Source organism: Triturus cristatus, chromosome 4_1, assembly GCF_964204655.1.
Source record: "Triturus cristatus chromosome 4_1, aTriCri1.1, whole genome shotgun sequence".
Lineage (NCBI taxonomy): Eukaryota > Metazoa > Chordata > Amphibia > Caudata > Salamandridae > Triturus > Triturus cristatus.
Genome location: NC_140585.1, coordinates 659,241,937 through 659,261,420, shown reverse-complemented (window position 1 = coordinate 659,261,420; position 19,484 = coordinate 659,241,937). Strand labels below are relative to the sequence as shown.

The 19,484-nt window shown below is 49.7% G+C and overlaps 1 protein-coding gene across 2 annotated transcripts in view; it reads right to left on the bottom strand.

The window, feature by feature from the left end:
* GXYLT1 (glucoside xylosyltransferase 1) overlaps positions 1 to 19,484 on the bottom strand; it is a 180,599-nt gene that overhangs the window by 29,733 nt on the left and 131,382 nt on the right. For both annotated transcript variants that reach the window (XM_085653073.1, XM_085653074.1), the window contains one exon: positions 17,773 to 17,896. In XM_085653073.1, the coding sequence (XP_085509199.1) occupies positions 17,773 to 17,896 (124 nt within the window). The remainder of the gene's footprint in view (positions 1 to 17,772; positions 17,897 to 19,484) is intronic.

The window sequence follows — 19,484 nt, the reverse complement described above, 5'->3', positions numbered from 1 at the left end:
GATATCGGAGGGTTTGGAAGGCGGGGATACTAGGCAATTTGTTGTCGAATTGTTTTCTGAGGCATTCCCGGAAGTAAAGGAGTGGGATTGGCAGCTGGAGGTACTGCGTGCGTACTGCGTGCTCACCGCTCTCCGATAAAGCAGCGGCAAAAGCCTGGAATTTCCGGGGACAGACCTCGGGCAATATTGATATGCCTCAATAATTGTTTGGCAAGGGAGAAGATCTATGATTTAGCGAGGCCCGATAGAAAGAGAAGGGGGAAAGACTGTGATTTTTTTGTACGGCCGGACTTCTGTCCTGCCACAGTAGAGCGGAGGTGGCAGCTCCGACAGTTGATCTCTCCCTTCCAAGCAAAGGGTGCGCAGGCTTTTTTGCTTTTCCCGTCCAAATTGAAAATTATTTTCCAGGGGCAGACTAGATTTTTTTTGTCTGAAATTCAGGCTAAGGAATATCTGTGCACCATATAGTTAAGGTTCATCCCCGGTGCTCTCTTTTTGTTTTCTTTTCTTGTGGGAGGGGGCTTGGTTTAAATAGTTTTAAGAGAGATTGGGGGTCGGAGTGACGACAGGTAAGTGTGATTCACTTCGGGTTTATATTCATGGCTTTCCTCAAAGAAATAAAATAGTGAAAGTAGTATAATATATATATATTTTTTTTTATGGGACACAGAACTATTTGAGGTTGATTGTCTCTAGCTCGGATCTCTTATTTACTATTGAGGGGTGAGGGAGGCCAGGGGGGAATGCTTAACCAGCTCTCTCATCATTTGGACTTAGGTCCAGTTGCCACATATGGGTATTGTTAGGGGTGGGTGGGTGAAGGGGGAGGGTTATCTTGGGGGGTTTGGGATTGGGAGGGGGGTTCGAGGGGGGTTATGGGTATTTAGGTCTTGGAAAGATGCTACAGTGATGGCTTCAGTTTCTGATATATGCTTTTGTATAGTGGTTATTTTGGTTATTCTGTTTGTAAACTTGGAGAAAGTGCAGTCTAGGTGGAAACGCTACCCTAGATCTCATGGGGCAGGATAGACTTATTTGTTGCTCATGGAATATATGTGGTCCTAACGATCCTAAAAAACTAGCGCTATTTTCTAAAATTGTCCACGCTATGCATGTTGATTTACTATGCTTACAGGAAACACATATACCCTGAGGGAGGCGTGATTGTTTGAAGCTGCCAGGGTATGATTTAATTGCGTGCTCCAAACAGACCTCTATGATTAGAGGAGTGGCTATCCTTATGAAGCGTGGGACAGGGGTCTGTAGAAAATCTCGTGAGGATAAATTCGGCAGATGGACTATAGCCGAGATTTCAGTTGGGCAAAGATCACTAACCATATGTATGGTTTATGGGTCCAATAGCGACGACCCGGATGTATTCGAATTCCTAAATGTAGAATTAGCTACTTGGCCCTATCCACTTTTAATCTGTGGGGATTTGAATATCAATTTACTTAGTGACTTTAACTTGGTAGCTGATAGTAATTACAGTGGTAGGAAGCCTAAGGTGTTTAAAGCACTTCAGGCCTTAGTACAAGAGCATGGGGTGGCAGATTTGTGGAATCGACACAAAAAAATGGACGATGGGTATACATACTATTCCGCCCCACATAATAAATTGGTTAGGCTTGACTATTTTCTTGTCTCAGAGCAGCTTGCCGAAGCCTCCTCCATCTACGTCTCTCCTAGGACTTTATCTGATCACAATGCATTAATTGTCGAGTGCTCCTGGCCTCGAATTAGGAAGCCTCCCAGGGAGTGGTCTTTCGAAAGGAAGCTTCTGTTTGATGAGGCCTACCAGGCACATATAAGAAAATGGTTAACAGAATTTCTTGATATTAATAGAGGTACAGCCCCTGATCAGGTGGTATGGGACGCTTTAAAGGCCGCAGTGCGTGGAGAGACTAAAAGTTTCTCTTCATTTCGGTGGAAGCAAGGGCAAGAGCAATTGAAGTGTCGTATGGAGGAGCTTAGACTAGCAGAATTAGAATTAGCTTCTAAAATTAAGAATGCTTGTGATTTAGAAAACGCCCAGCAAGCTGTAGCTATACTAAAATCTAAACTTTTGGAGTCTTTCGGCGTGGTCCTAGCTACTAAGTATCTTCAATACCGTACCATGATGTTCGAATTTGGTGAAAATTCCGGTAGGGTATTGGCGAAGAGGCTCCATCAGAAAAGTGTACAGAGTCGTGTTACGCGAATTCAGGATGAAAATGGTATGGTTAAGGATACTCTAGAAGGAGTAAATGGAGTATTTTTAAAATACTATGCAGAGCTTTACACCGAGGACATGGAGAGCAGTCAGGTAGAATTAGAGATTGGGGACTTCTTATCGAGCCAAAAAACTTCTAAGATATCACCTCAACAGAACGAATCATTATCGGCCCCTATCTCATGGGAGGAGGTGGTGCTAGCGGTCAAAGCCTTGGCCAATGGCAAGGCCACAGGCCCAGACGCGGTGCCTTTCGAGTTCTATAAGATTTTTTTAGCAGAGATTCGGTACGGTCTCCTTGCTGTCTTTAGGGCTGCCCAGAAAGGAATGGTTCCTGACTAATGGGGGCGGACTACGATTGTCTTGTTTAAAAAAAAAGGTAAGCCAGAGTTGAGCCCTTCATCTTTTCGGCCAATTTCTCTTATTAACAGCGATTCCAAAATATTTTCGAAAATATTAGCCTCTAGACTAGTCGAGGTAATAGTCCCATTAGTATCCCTGCGCCAACATGGATTTATCCCTGGCCGCGATACAGCAGACCATGTTCGGCGTGTCATTGCGCTATTGGATTGGGCCCAGGCCACGGCCTCTCCCCTCGGGGTGATCCTGTTGGACGCTGAGAAGGCGTTCGACAGGGTCTCCTGGGGGTTCTTGTGGGCCGTGCTTAGGTGGAAGGGCTTTAGTACTGAATTTATCCAAGCTGTTCAGGCATTGTACATTTCTCCGGAGGCAGCACTCCGTATTTCGGGTCAGGAGACTGATTATTTCAATATTAGCAGGGGCACTCGACAGGGGTGTCCGTGTTCACCCCTATTGTTTGCCCTATACATTGATCCGTTTCTAGGTAAAATTGAAGGGGATAGGAGCATAGTACCTATAAGAGTTGGTGCCACAGAGTATCGATCCTTTGCCTATGCAGACGACATTGTTGTGTTAACATCGGAGGTCTCCTCTGCACTTCAGGTACTTAATGTGTCTGCAGCACAGTTTGTCTCAGTGTCTGGGTATAAGTTAAATGTGGCTAAGACCTAGGTTGTTCAAACACCAGATATGCTATATTCTGGGACTTTAGTAGTCAGGGAAGCAATGTATCTTGGGGTAAGAATTTCAGCGGCAGTTGACGCTATTCCGGATTTAAATATTCTTCCGGTAATAGACACAGTAAATACCAAACTTGAACGATTGGATCATTTACACTTGTCTCTTTACGGCCGATGCAGTGTTCTCAAAATGCTTATATTGCCAAAGTTCCTATATCTTTTTAGGACAATTCCTTTAGTACTATCTCAAAGCAGTCTGGCTAAGGCAGACAGGATCTGCTATAGGTTTCTGTGGGGGTATAAGCGCTCTCGCAGGGCTGCCAAGTGGATGTGTCTTCCTCGGAATCGAGGCGGTTGGGCAGTACCTAATCTGGTGCTATATTATTGGTCTGCAATGGTACAGACTTTGGGAGTACCGCTTCTAGGCAATAGATTCGAAGCTTCGTTATGTAACCATCCTACTATTTTTGAGATTGGCTTAGGCACTGCGGCTGAGAGTATTCTGGTTAAAATTCTAGAGCCGAGTTACTTCAAAAAAACTAGATTCAAGGTAATCAACACAACATGTTTCTAATCTGGCAGCGAATTCGGCGGAAATTGTCTATTTACCAGCTCAATGTATATACCCCTTTCAAAGCATCCCGACTTCTCTCTCCCTTCATTTTTCAAGATCAGGTAATGTCTAGATGGCAAGCACAAGGATTGCGGGTTATAGGAGATATGGTGGGGGATGGGCAACTATTATCTTTTTTAGGTTTGAAGGATAAATATCAGCTATATTCTCACGATTTTTTTAAATACCTTCGGGTTAGAAGTGTTTTGTTTGAACAGCTTGTAGGAAATCCCTCACTATTTGATAAAATTGAGATATTTGAACTCATTCGGAAGAAATCTAAAATAGGTATGATATATCAGCATTTACTATCTAGCCTACCGGATGATTTATGCGCACAAGGGTTAAGGTGGGCAGATAAATTAGGGAAGACCGGTATGGATTAAAATCCGGCCTTGGAGTTCGCTAGTAAAGTCTTGGTTTCTGGTAGTCTCCGGACTCAAAGCTACATGTCAATGTTTGACCTTTATTATACACCTGGAAGAATTACAAAATGGGGTAGTAGAAAAGGGGATCATTGCTCAAGGTGTAGGTTATACGCAGCAAATACAAGCCATATGTTTTACTTTTGTCCAAACCTGACTGAATTTATATCAGATATAAAACGTTTTATTAATTCTACGCTTAAGATTCAATGTACTTTGACACCTGAGATGGTGATAATGGGCTATGATGGGGTAGTATCATCGGGTAACTCATGGTACACTTCTGCGTTTTTGTTCATTGCTATATCCATGATCCGTTTATGTATAACTTCACAATGGCTTTCTCCCAAAGCCCCAACATTTATCAATTGGAGAACTAGACTGCTTGCTATCCATAAACTGGAATCCTCAGTCTATTCAATAAAGGGTAGGCGGAGGCGGAAGCTTGCTTCTAAGATATGGGCTCCGGTGGAGAAATGGATTAAATAGTTGTTATGTTAAAAATGTTACCCCCTCTTAATGTCATTGAATATGTCATTGCATATGAGAAGCAATAACCAGTGTAATTGTACTTTAGACTGAAAGCCATGACTGTATTGTTTTGTGTAATTATGAAAATTTAATAAAAATAGTAAAAAACAAATTTAAAAAAGAGCATGCAGTGCCGCATTCCGGAGCATTAAGGGCACCGACTTGGTATGGATTGGGTAGATGGCTGATGTTCTTTTCATTAATATATGCAATAGTTTTACAATTTTATACACCTATTGCAACAAATCCTGCCTTGTAACTCTCCTGAATACTTTTCGAGTCTTTCTGAAGGCTTTACCGCACTGAGGATAGCTAATAACTTTCACAGAGAAAAGGAGGCACCAGACTGGCACTATATTTTCTTAGCTTGTTGTTGGACAACCCATTGGAAATGCTTGGCAGCGCTATTCCCAGTCACACGAGTGACTCTGCCACATCCCTACTAGCCATCTATAAGAAAGTAGAGGTCAGGGATTCTCTGTATTTTCCTGTAGAGGGAGTCTGTCTCTGACCCTCCAAATTGCATGTGGACGGAGAGCAGGGCACTCCTGTCAAGTGACACATATACAGTGGCGGCTGCTCCTGGGCAATAGTTGTGGGGTGGGGAAAGGGGGAAGGGGAGTTAAAAAAAAGAAAGAAGAGACCAATTACCTGCCACTCGGCTGCCGCCTCTCATCCGTTCTCTCCTGTGCACGAGAAGCATGCAGGCTCCTAGACTCCCTTAGCCAATCACAACGGTGCAGCCACAAGCATGACAGCAGCACCATGATTGGTCTGAGTGCCGTGGTTCGGCGCTCAGACATGGGAGTGGGAGCCTGTGCATGTTCTCCACCAAGGCTGTGAAATACAGCTGTGTGGAGAACATGATATGTGCGCATGACTGTTGGCCAGTCCAAGACGGCCGTCCAAACCATCATATGCACTTAGGTGCACTCACCACTCATCCACTTGCTGGCTGCGACGACATCCAAGCCCCGCCCCAAAACTGGCTTCAGCAGGGAAACCTAAAATGACAATAACATCGTTTTATTATCATTTCCTTTCCTTTTTTGGACTGCTGAAAGGAAGTAGGGCGACGCTCCTTCGCTTTAGCGGAGGAGCCGCCCTTGCACATACACTCAGCTCTACAGGATCAGAGAAGAATCTCTGTGCAGGGGCGTGGTCTGGCCACGAATACAGATGGCCGCCTGCTCGGGAAGCTCCGCTCCGAGACGGGCTTTGCCTGGAGGCAGCAGCCTCATGAGGTGAGCAGGGGTGGCCAAAACATCACCCCAGGACAGGAGGGCGATCTGGCAGAGGCGGACCCACGGATTTCCTGCGCAATGGGGCAGATCCTCGCTACCGATCAGGCATGGATGAAGGGCTTGGAGGCGTGACCATGGCCCCGGCCATTGTGTAGACTCCCAGCCCCCCACCCTCCACCCGCCAAAGGCGCGCTGGCTGAACACTAGAACCAGACATCGCTGAGGTGAGTGCCAGCGGCACATATGGCAACAAGCGAACACATCCAGAAACTAGCGGGAGGGGCAGTGCACCCTGCACCCACTCCCCCCCCCGAACTTTTCGTCTAGCCTGGGCACGGGAGCTTGGCCCTCGCTTTCTGCCCCTCCTCCTCTCTCTCTATATCGGCGGCCTACAGAAAACTGCCTGCAGCCAACGGGACGGTCCGGCGGGGGGAAAGTCTGTCTTCTCGATTTGGAGACTCTGTGTCACAGCGAAGACACCTCTGCGCAATGCCCGGACCTGTGGCGGCCTTGACCCCAGCGTGTGCACTCTGTGCTCGGACCTCCACTATCATCGTGCCTGCAGGTGAGGGGGCTTTCACTAGCGGTGGGCGAAGGAGTTGAGGGCCTGACAAGGAGGTCATCTGCCTCATACCCCCCTACATACGCAGACACACCGGCAAGACAACTGGACTCATGGGCATCCAGGTCCAAGTGTGGGATCACACCCTCCACCTCACACATGTTACTTCTGCACCAGCGGGGGAACACGGCTCCAAACACGATGCAGTGCCGTTGAGGTCCTGGAGGGAGGAACACCGGCCACATACCCTAGCCACCAAGTAACATCACCTACATCACAACCAGGCCCCGGATTGCCTTCAAGAGACACTGCTACAACTTCCTAACCAGGGTGGTAGGCCCCCTGCCCCAGACCCTGGCAGGAAGGCGGTGCCCCCCGGCTAACAGGGTGACTCTACCCCTCCATCTACCTACCTCCCCACAACCAAAAGGCAGACGGTGCCTGGGGCTACTAACCGCACTGTGCAACAGCGCATCGTGAGGTCCGAGATGAGCCAGGGACACTACTGAGACCACGAAGGCGGTGAGGAGAGAGTTGCGGGCTGCCACACAGCTCACCTCGGAGTGTCCAGCAGGTTCCGCAGGGACACTCTGCAACTGCACGGAGAGTGCCTCCTTCGCAACCGCCTGGACTCTTGAATCTGCGGAACTATAGTAAGGGCAGAGACGGTGCCCCTAGGCTCCACTCCACCGTACCAGTGTACCACCAAAGGGCATTGACTTGTGATCAGAGGCGAATGTCCACTACCAAATCCAGGGGCAAGACCAACAAGCCCTGACGGCAACTTCTCTTCACGTAGGTCCTCAACAACTCACGCGCCATGGCCACAAAGAGTGCTGCCCGAGTGCAAGTACCCCCCCCCCTTCGCCTCCGCTTACCCCCTCGCAAGGCGACGCTAGGGACCGTATCCTACAGGAAATATCAGCTGTAGGCCGGCGGATGGAGGGAATGGACACCACTATATCAGACCTGGCGGAGGAGACAAAGTCGATCAGGGTAGACATTGCTGGGTTCCACGTGCGTGCGGAATGTCTGGATCGCAGGATGTCCACTGCAGTGGAACGCCTAGACGCAATACAGGACAGGGACCAAGAACTCCTTTTCCTCCGCAGCAAGCTGGTAGGAGGGACAATATCCGCCTTTTCGGTTTTCTGGAAAAAAGTGAAGGATCTGACAGAAGGGCATTTCTGGGAGACACCCTCCAGGCACTCCTGGGCATCACCTTTAACCCACCGCTGGAAATTCAGCGAGCCACAGAAAGACTCGGCGGCACGCCCTCGGCCCATCATCACCTGCCTCCTCCGCCATGAGCAAGTAAGGCAAATTATGGCTGCAGCACGTTCCCAAGGTCCGTTTGCCTAAGAGGGGAACGACATACGCATGGCTGCAGACTTCTCCAGGGACCCTAATGACCACCAGAAGGCATTTCTATCTCTCAGACCTCGACTCCGTCAAATGAACATCAATTATGGCCATTTCGAGCCTGCCCGCTCCTGCATCACTAAAGATGGAGATTCGAAGGACTTTTACAACCCCGAGGACCTGCGTCTGTTCCTGGACAGCCTTGGCTCGCACGACATGGAGGTCCTACATGAAACCTCGGATCAGGCTCACACGACCTCCACCTCCCCGACACTGGAAGGCAGACGGTGGATCAACACCAGCGACTCCCGGAATCGAGGTCGGGACCATGAGCGGCTGGCTCGCACCCAAGAAGGCAAAGCTTCTGTCCTAAAAACTGCTGCAGCTTTCATACATAATCAGCAGAGAAACAAATCCCTCTCTCCACTGAAGCCCGCCGGGGGGGGAATGAATAAGTGAGGACGGCCGCTGGAAAAAGGCTACAACGTTGCAGCCTATGCTGGAAACGGTGGAGGCCCGAGGAGTGGGTGCCCCCCTGGGAAGAGAGGCGGCGATCAGACATTGGACAGCTGAGTATCGCACACGCTTTACTGTTTATTGTGCAGTTGTATTAGTCTTTTCAGTTTTTTTTTTTCCTTTTATGTTATATATGCCATCTACTGATGTTAGCTGTTATTCATGATTAGGACGCAGACTATGTTATTCATGCTTATCACTGTTACTCGGTTTCGAAACTAGAATGCTGTGTGTTACCAGTTCTGTGTCCCTTATGGCATGACACCGGGTGAAGCGACACCCTATTGCACCCACCTTTGCATCCACCCTATATGCACATCCTGACCATTAAGGGACCGTGGGGGTCTGCCTCTTGCCACTCGTTCTCTTGCCACTTATCCTCCGATGTACATCCCCCTTTATCATCAACATCATCATGGTCATCACCATTATTGTTATCTTTCTATGACTATTAGCGTTATCACCATACTTAGTTGCAGCGGCTGCCTCTCAAGGCCACCGAGGCCACCTCGGACTGCCACCCCTCCCGAACAGAGCCAGGCAAGGCTCTGCCTCCTCGTCGGGTCCTACCCTCAGAGCGGTGCCCCTGCACGCTTAGACCCACGGTTGAAAGCTCAGAGCACCTAGAGCTGCACTGCTTAGCAGTTTGCGGCCACCCTACACCTGCTGTTTCCCCTCCCTTCTTCCCCCTTCCTACCCCTCCTGGTCAGATTACACTGAGCGCCCGCTACTTAGGATCACCCTCCCCCCGCCTTCCCCTCCACCCTTTCCTTTTGATACATGCCCTTTTCGACTAATGCACCAACAGAGTGGCGCCTCTCCTACCCCACACTCTACTAGTGTCCCAGGGACACACTGCCAGGGGGCACTGTGATACCCACGACCCTTCCCGCACCTCCCCTCTACGACTCCTGTTCTGTTCTCTCTCTTTACTAATCTCTGACTATACTTAGTGTCCTTCTTTCTTCACGCAGCCCTTTGGACGCACCATCCCTCCCTCCACGTCAACCCCCTTTGCCCCTCCTTTGCACAGAGCGCTATCCCACGTTCTGCTAACACCACACAGGTAACTCTCGCTGCACCCCGACACACCCCTGCCCTCCTCCTTCCGCCTCTGACTCGCATCATGGGTGATTCAAACCCCCTATGGGTCATCACCTGGAACGTCCATGGCCTCACCCACTATATCATGAGAAAGAAAATACACTCTTATCTCCAAACCGAACGGGTCGATGTAGCACTGCTGTAGGAAACCCACCTCGATGTCCTGGAATCTGACTAACTTCGTTGGGACTGGGTGGGCAAGGGGATACACAGCAGCGTACACTTTGGAGACGCCCTAGACTCTGGACCTAGCGTGGCATGGCGATCCTCTTAGGCAAATCTCTCCCGATCACTGTGATTAAGACGTGGTCTGACACAGACAGCCGATATGCGTTTGCTACACTGAGAATAGGAGATCAGTATATCTGCGTGGGCTCAGTGTATGCCCCGACGGGAGCGAAAAAGTCGTTCCTGCTTCAGCTAAACCGCCTCCCGGTGGAAATAGGCACCTTGCAGTAGCTCATAGGCAGGGACTGGAACATCGTGAGGAACCGAGTCCCGAACAGAACAGGACCCCTTGATAGGTGTAATGTTGTAGGACATAGCCCTGATGGATGATGTGCTAGAGGATAACAGGCTGGTGGATCCCTGGCGGCTTAGCCACCCGGCGGATTTGGAGTTTACCTTCACCTCCCCGACCCACGGCACACTTTCCCACCTGGATTACGTCTTCATTTTTCACAGGGTGGTGCAATTCACCCGGGAGTCTCAAATACTGGAGGCGGCACTCTCTGATCACTCCCCCGTCCTCATACTTCTGGAAGTAGGGGTCATTTGATGAGGGATGCAGCACAGGCCAACCGACAAGCCGCCGCCAAACAAAAGGAGCTGGAACACAAAATCCAGACCTATACCCACCTTTACTCGGCAGCCCCCACCCTACACCATCGCAATTTGTTGGAGCAAGCCAGCATAGCGATTAATGGCCTCTTCACCTCCAAAGCAGAATATGTTCTGCAGACAATTAAGGGGAGGCACTATGAATAAGGGGATAAGGCGGGGAGGCTCCTAGCGGCCCAGCTCTGTCAGTGAGAGGCTGCCATGGCCATACTGGCTTTACGCTTGACGGGAGGGGAAACCCTCACCAACCCCCAGGACATCGTGAACGAGTTTGCCAGGTTTTACGAGTCCCTATATACCCTGGCAGAGTTGGCCTCTCTGAACACTCCCCTGTCCTAATACTTCTGGAAGTAGGGCTAGCCCGGCCGGGCCGCAAGCCCTGGCGAATGAGCATTCAGCGACACTAGACCCCCTAAAGGCAAAGCACAATTACAAGCATATCTCAAAGTGTACCTATCTGAGAACCGTGGATCGGTATCCTCAGGTAGAACCCTCTGGGACGCTGAAAAAGCCACCATCAGGGGTCATTTGATGAGGGACGCAGCACAGGCCAACCGACAAGCCGCCGCCAAACAAAAGGAGCTGGAACACAAAATCCAGACCTATACCCACCTTTACTCGGCAGCCCCCACCCTACACCATCGCAAGGCGTTGGAGCAAGCCAGGATAGCGATTAATGGCCTCTTCACCTCCAAAGCAGAATATGCTCTGCAGAGAATGAAGGGGAGGCACTATGAATAAGGGGATAAGGTGGGGAGGCTCCTAGCAGCCCAGCTCCGTCAGCGAGAGGCTTCCATGGCCATACTGGCTTTACGCTCGACGGGAGGGGAAACCCTCACCCGCCCCCAGGACATCGTGAACGAGTTCGCCCGGTTTTACGAGTCCCTATATACCCCAGCAGAGTTGGCCTCTCTGAACACTCCCCTGTCCTAATACTTCTGGAAGTAGGGCTTGCCCGGCCGGGCCGCAAGCCCTGGCGAATGAACATTCAGCGACACTAGACCCCTAAAGGCAAAGCACAATTACAAGCATATCTCAAAGTGTACCTATCTGAGAACCGTGGATCGGTATCCTCAGGTAGAACCCTCTGGGACGCTGAAAAAGCCACCATCAGGGGTCATTTGATGAGGGACGCAGCACAGGCCAACCGACAAGCCGCCGCCAAACAAAAGGAGCTGGAACACAAAATCCAGACCTATACCCACCTTTACTCGGCAGCCCCAAACCTACACCATCGCAAGGCGTTGGAGCAAGCCAGGATAGCGATTAATGGCCTCTTCACCTCCAAAGTAGAATATGCTCTGCAGAGAATGAAGGGGAGGCACTATGAATAAGGGGATAAGGCGGGGAGGCTCCTAGCAGCCCAGCTCCGTCAGCGAGAGGCTTCCATGGCCATACTGGCTTTACGCTCGACGGGAGGGGAAACCCTCACCCGCCCCCAGGACATCGTGAACGAGTTTGCCCGGTTTTACGAGTCCCTATATACCCCAGCAGAGTTGGCCTCTCTGAACACTCCCCTGTCCTAATACTTCTGGAAGTAGGGCTTGCCCGGCCGGGCCGCAAGCCCTGGCGAATGAACATTCAGCGACACTAGACCCCTAAAGGCAAAGCACAATTACAAGCATATCTCAAAGTGTACCTATCTGAGAACCGTGGATCGGTATCCTCAGGTAGAACCCTCTGGGACGCTGAAAAAGCCACCATCAGGGGTCATTTGATGAGGGACGCAGCACAGGCCAACCGACAAGCCGCCGCCAAACAAAAGGAGCTGGAACACAAAATCCAGACCTATACCCACCTTTACTCGGCAGCCCCCACCCTACACCATCGCAAGGCGTTGGAGCAAGCCAGGATAGCGATTAATGGCCTCTTCACCGCCAAAGTAGAATATGCTCTGCAGAGAATGAAGGGGAGGCACTATGACTAAAGGGATAAGGCGGGGAGGCTCCTAGCAGCCCAGCTCCGTCAGCGAGAGGCTTCCATGGCCATACTGGCTTTACGCTCGACGGGAGGGGAAACCCTCACCCGCCCCCAGGACATCGTGAACGAGTTCGCCCGGTTTTACGAGTCCCTATATACCCCAGCAGAGTTGGCCTCTCTGATCACTCCCCTGTCCTCATACTTCTGGAAGTATGGCTAGCCCAGCCCGGCCGCAAGCCTTGACGAATGAGCATTCAGCGAGACTAGACCCCTAAAGGCAAAGCACAATTACAAGCACATCTCAAAGTGTACCTATCTGAGAACCGTGGATCGGTATCCTTAGGTAGAACCTTCTGGGACGCTGAAAAAGCCACCATCAGGGGTCATTTGATGAGGGATGCAGCACAGGCCAACCGACAAGCCGCCGCAAAACAAAAGGAGCTGGAACACAAAATCCAGACCTATGCCCACCTTTACTCGGCAGCCCCCACCCTACACCATCGCAAGGCATTGGAGTAAGCCAGGATAGCGATTAATGGCCTCTTCACCTCCAAAGCAGAATGTGCTTGGCAGAGAATGGAGGGGAGGCACTATGAACAAGACGATAAGGTGGGGAGGCTCCTAGCGGGCCAGCTCCATCAGCGAGAGGCTGCCATGGCCATACTGGCTTTACGCTCGACGGGAGGGGAAACCCTCACCCGTCCCCATGACATCGTGAACGAGTTCGCCCGGTTTTACGAGTCCCTATATACCCCGGCAGAGTTGGCCTTCGAGGACAAGATAACTGATTTCCTTAAAGGAGCCTGTCTTCCCCGTCTTTCGGATAAAGGCAGGAAACTACTAGAGGGAGAGATCAGCAAAGAGGAGATTGCCTCAGCGACTGCCAAGCTACCCTATCATAAGGTCCCAGACAAGTTTTATAGGTGGACTGGAGGAGAGGTGATCGATACTCTCAAAGCTGCGTACCATGAGGCCGAGCAATCTTCCTCTCTAGGCTCCCTCTCCAACAGAGCAATCATTACAGTTCTGCCTAAGCTGACAAAGATCCTCTGCTGTGTGGAAGCTACCTCCCCATCTCTTTGCTGAATTGCGACATTAAAATACTGGCCAGCATCCTAGCTTCTAGCGTCCCGCCTCCGTAGGGTACTTCCCTCGCTAGTGCACCATACACAAGTGGTATTCGTCCCCGGTCAGTCCTCCAGAAACCACTTACGCTCCCTGGCTCATATATTATTGTCGGCCAATGACCTTGAGACAGACACACTGGCACTTTCGCTCGATGCAGAAAAGGTGTTTGACCGCATTGAATGGAGCTACCTTTTCAAGGTCCTAGAGCACTTCGGCTTGGGAGACTCCTTCATTTCTAAGGCACGTCTGTTCTATGACAACCCCACCACGCAGGTCAACTGCAGGGACTTCATATCGGACCCATTCCCAATTCAACAAGGGACGCGCCAGGGATGTCCCCTGTCCCCGCTTCTTTTTCTCCTGGCCATGGAACTGGAACCCGTGGAGGCCACCATACACAATTCGGAGAGTGTCACGGGCATTCCCCTCCCCATCGGGGAATCCAAACTCTACCAGTCCTGGCTCCGTTGGTAAGCAGCGGGCATCCACACATTTGACCAGCTCCTCCTTGCTGGTGAAATTAAAACATTTGCACAGCTAAGGGAGGAGTTTGGCATTCCCACATCACAATCTTGCAGGTAAATCCAAATGCGGCACTGCCCGAGTAAAACTTTGGGTCTGCGCCCCTGGTCCCTGTCGATTTCACCGGTATTAATATACATCCACACCTGGGGGAAATACAAAGGTGTTGTGTCCGGCCTCTATGGAGGCCTCTCTTCTCACCTTTTATCGCAACCACTATCGCGAGCCCTCAGTGCCAGATGGCAAACGCGAATGTCAGTCTCATTTGAAGAAGACGAGTGGGCAGACACCCTCGAGGCCTTGGACAGGGGCACTAGGGAAGTGCAACTGAAATGTTACCTCTTTAAGACTCTGCATGACTGGCATTGGACCCCGTTGAAACTCCACAAAGCCGACTTACTCCCGCATGTGAACTGCTGGAGGTGCGCAGATACGCGATGTGATTCGACGCACGTTATGTGTGAATGCCCTTCGGTGCAGCCCTTTTGGCTGTATGTGGGACAGACACTGGGGGCTTCTATGCCCTTCCACCTCCCACTCACCCTGCCGCCACTGTCCTCCACGACCTGTGACACTCGCCAGAACTTTCACGGGCACAACGACGGCTCTTCCACACAAAGGTCGCTAAAATAAGCATTTTACATCAATGGAGGTCGCCGCCACCGCCCTCACAGGAGGCCTGGCTGGTAGCCATGATTATCTACAACCTGCAGGACCAGTCTGACCTGTTCCGACAGGTGTGGGCACCCTTCTTGCGTGTGGTGGAAGGAATCGGGACAGTCACGCACCAGGAAACCCGGATCCCATCTCCCCCACAGCCGACACATGACACATTGCTCTCCCCATTGCATCTAGCCACCGCAAATGACCCTACCTCCCATACCCTGCCTTCTCCACTATGACATCCCTTGGCACTATGAACTTATAAGGTCGTCCCTCTCTCCCCCTCTCCCTCCTTCCCATGCCCACCAGGTCTCTATGCACATCCTATAGATGGCACATACATCTCATACCTACCTCTCCCTCACCTCTTAGCTATCCCCCACTCGCCCCCTTTCTTCGCCCTCTCATTGCTCTCTCGGCTCTCTTTCTTCTGTTCTTTTCCATATATCTCACACAATGCCTCTGTGATCTGTGCTTAACCGCCTGCCCACCCTATCCCCCCACCTCTACCCCCCACCTCCCGCGCCACACCTACCTGCCCCCTGGCACCGAGACGCGGTACCCGATAGGGGCAGTCGAGGAAGGCCGTACACACCCTGGCCCTAAGGCTGGCGAGCAACAAGGCGTATGCCTTTCCTAACATCGCTTCCGGACAGGACTCTCCATCTCTCTAGTGCCTCGATGACCCCAAAACCTGGAACTGAGACATCTTCCTGACTGGGAAACTCTGGGACCTGATCACCGGCTCCCGCTCTGCCCACCCTAACGGTACCCGTAGACACAAAGCACGAGAGAGGCAGCCGGCAGCACCCCCCCACACACACCCTTCGACTATCCTGGCCCCCTTTGACATGTACCCTCTGGGGGTGGTTGTAGGCCAATGGGCTACCATGTTACTATGACGTGGATACACAGGACCGCCTATACTCACATGTATCTGTATCCATACACATCTTTTTGTATTGCATTGTTTGGGCTATCCGATAGAGCATCCATCCAGTTGAGGATGTTTCCTCATATTGCTGTACAATGTATGACTTTGTGTTATAAGAAATAAAAAATGTCCCCACAAAAAAAGAATCTCTGTGCACATACTATTATCCAGCTACTGTTGTCTTGGTGAGAGAACTGTGCCTAACAGACAACTTTCCAAGAAGATGCAGCTCATTCATTGCTTGTGCCAAACAAAGATAGAAGCAAACCTGCAGACAGCATTAATACAAATAGCTTTCTGAGGACAAGAACATGTCTATCATAGTTATGCTATTAGGCAACACCAGTAACAGACACAAAGATATTGTTGTGCAAAGTATTTGTTGCTGGTTTATTTTCAATACATGGGTGGGATTAACATATAAATCATCCAGTTATCAGAAACAAGTTAGATTAAACAGCAGACATCCATCCTCAGAAAGCAAAAGTATATGCTAACAAACCTTACCACGGTTATTATTTCCAAATTTATAAATTGTATAGTCTTTTAACACATTGCAACATCTTTACTTTATAATGCTGGAGTGTAAGCAGGAGCATAGCCAGGCTAGTCCCACACTGCTCAGGATTCCAACTGTCATTTGAAGGATTAAAGAACACTGTAACGTGGTTTTCAGTACCTTAAAGGTTTCCTGTCATCTAAGGTATAATCTTTGAGACTCCAAAATGTACTACCTTTGTGATTTACTTGTAACTCTGAAATTTCAAGATTGTTAGACAAGCAGAAAATCTTCATTAGTTGGACAGGAGGGTTATTAAACACTGACCACAAACAAGGTCCGGACCCTTGAGATGCGCCCTTAGATGGGACTTGCCTAACAATTCCTCAGATATGACGGCCCCTGGGGAGCAGCTTCAAGGCATACACACCCTGCCTGGTGCTCTTCTTAAGGAATTAGCAATACTATGTTGGTGCCCTACCTAACACCCTACTGTAGCACCATGGTTGACGTGGCCAGTAGCATAGCATTGCTACTCTAGCTTTCAGAGGATTACAACGCAGTTATGCTGTTCAGCAACGACAGTGCCTGACACAAACACAGTGTTTTGGAAAGTATTTCTCGTAGGTTTATTCAACACACAGGTTGTGTTAACTTGCAGGTGATCCAAGTGTCAGCAGTGAGTAAGAGTAACCAGCTGACACATATTGAGAAAGCATGAGAAAAAAGCACGATACAATTTTAAAATTTCCACTGACTGCATAGCACAGGGACAGTACAAACGCGCTACAGTTGAGATTCACATATAAAAACACAGAAACATGTTTTTAGCAATCGTATTTCCACATTGTAAAGATAGGTAGTACTCATCCCAACCAGTACATGGAAAGCCTGCTCCCTCCAAACCCCTAAAGCTTCTAAATGTATTCAATTCACTGTCCACAAACTTCACTCTGCCCTCCCTATAGCTCATGTCAACAGCAGGAAGTGGTTCTTCACCTTTATCACTTGGACGCTTTCTGTGTTTACTACCACCAACCGCCATCTCATGACATATCCTGCCAAGACCCATGATAAACATGTTAGCCCTTCACAATCTGGACTACTAAAAAAAGTCTCCCCCTATGTCTCGCACACATCTGCTTCACACCTCTGGAACAATCCTAAACTTCATGCCACACAGCGTCTTCAACACTTCAAGATTCACTACTCTCTTGGCCTACTGACATCCGAGACACTGGCTGCAGTGCTCCACAGGTTCCTATGAAAGTTTCTCATTCTGGCATTCAAAGCAGCAAGCGGCATGAAACTCCTTCCCTTATGCTGGCCCTGGCTGCACCTTAACTCACAAATCCAAAAGCGTCTCACTAACCTATATTTTTCCCCTTCGCTCATCCCTCCACGAAAATCCTTCCTGCTCAACCTACTCCTGAGAAATTTTAAAATTGCATCTAACAGGACCCTATAAAACCCCAAACAAGCACAAGTTTGATGTATCTGGCACAGAGTATATATATATATATATATATATATATATATATATATATATATATATATATATATATATATATATCTCGAGGACAAATACTAAATTCTAATGTACAGCATTCAATTGAATTGTTTTAGCTCTGGCAAATGCTTATATAAAATACTTTACCAGGATTGTGGTAAAACATGATGTTGAGTAGATCTTGGTCACCCCAAGTTATATTTAACTTGTATTTTTTGAGCAAGGGCATAAGTAATTCCCCCCATCGAAGACGAGCCCCTGTCATGTCATTCTATTAAGAAAGAAAGAAAAGAAAAGTGAAATTGTATTCGAAGTAAAAATAAAACAAAATAGACCTTAATACAAAATTCTACATTTTCATTAATGAAATAGTCTAAGCTTAATTTGTAAAACATTACATGCTCTGATCGCGCGAATCACAACATCGGGCTTTTTTTCCCTAAAAAAGCTTCTTAATTAAGCAATTACTGAATTCTCAATACATTTTCTGCGATTAATCGTCACGAAAAAAGAAGCATTTTCGTTAGGCATAAATGAACAAATGCAAAGGTAATTCAAAACGCTTTACAATACTGGGCATCCAGCCAAGCAAGGCACAAATTTTAAGTCAAAAATGCTGATCTTATCAATCTATTTTTTTCATAGAACCATAAAAGATTCATGGCGATAAAAGAAAATAGCACTTCAAAATAACAAGACCTAAATATTTTGCAAAACTTTTCTAAAGGCTTCTATGCATCATGTTAATTTTAACACAGTATGGTGGAACAAAAATCAACCTTTCAAAACACTGATTGTCCTTAACTCTGCCGTGATGTACAGATAGAAAAGTTGGCTGGACATGGGGGGGACCCAGGGGGTGCGAGGCGTGAGCCGGTCTCCCCCTGGGTTTTTTCGCACAATGGAGCGGCCACACAGGTGGAAGGAAGGGCAATCAGGGAGGCGGGAGGCGCGCGAGGGGAGGTGATATATAGAAGGCTGGCGGGGTGGGAAAATCACTGTGCCCTCGGGAGCTGGGAGGAGGGGTTTCAGGTCAATTTTGTCTGTTTTTGCCTACCGTAGTTACACAGGCGGGATAACGTAATCGGTGGAGGTGCGGGAGGCCGTTCAAGTGCTCTGCGCGGCCGGCAGAAGTGACTTGCTTCAACCAGGAGTTCCAGGCCAGGCGTGGGTTGGCCTGGACCGCACGCCGCAGAAGTCTGCAAGAGGTGTGCAGCGGGCGGTGGCGGCCTGTGTGTCCCCGCAGCCTGTGGTTGGTGTGGAAGACTCCCCAGAAGTGCCGGTAGGGCCGCAGCAGGTCGGGACTCCGTGCGATGAAGGGCAGGCTGGCTCTAGCGTGGTGCCCACAGGAGGGGAGAAGGTACTTGCGTCCGCCCGTCTTGCTGTGGGCGGGCGACGCGCTAAGGTGGGAGGAAGGAGGGGGCGGTCTCTAGGATCGGCTGGGCTGCGGGGGGAACGCTCCGTCGGCCGGTCGGGTCTGTCCATGGTGGTTGGCAGTAGGGGGAGGCGGGCAATGAGTGTGGAGGCACCGGATGTTTTTGGCACATTACAGGAGCGCGAGCCTTCCCCAGCAACAGTGCCTGCTGGTTTAGTTGTTCAAGGGTGTGCTCAGTTGGTGCAAATCAATGGGCAGGCATATGTCTTGAGCCCAGCACCTTCATTGCACAGTGTCTTCCCTCATGCTTTAACCAGGGAGGCCCCCTTGGGGGGGCAGGCAGGTGTATTGCCACATGGCGGAGGAAGTTTGGCCCAAGGTACCTTTATGCCAGTTACAGCCCCATTAGAGGCAGATATGTTGGTCCATGGAAGTGCACAGGATGGGGCAGGGGCCGTGTTGCTGCCTGCAGGGTCTCAGCAAT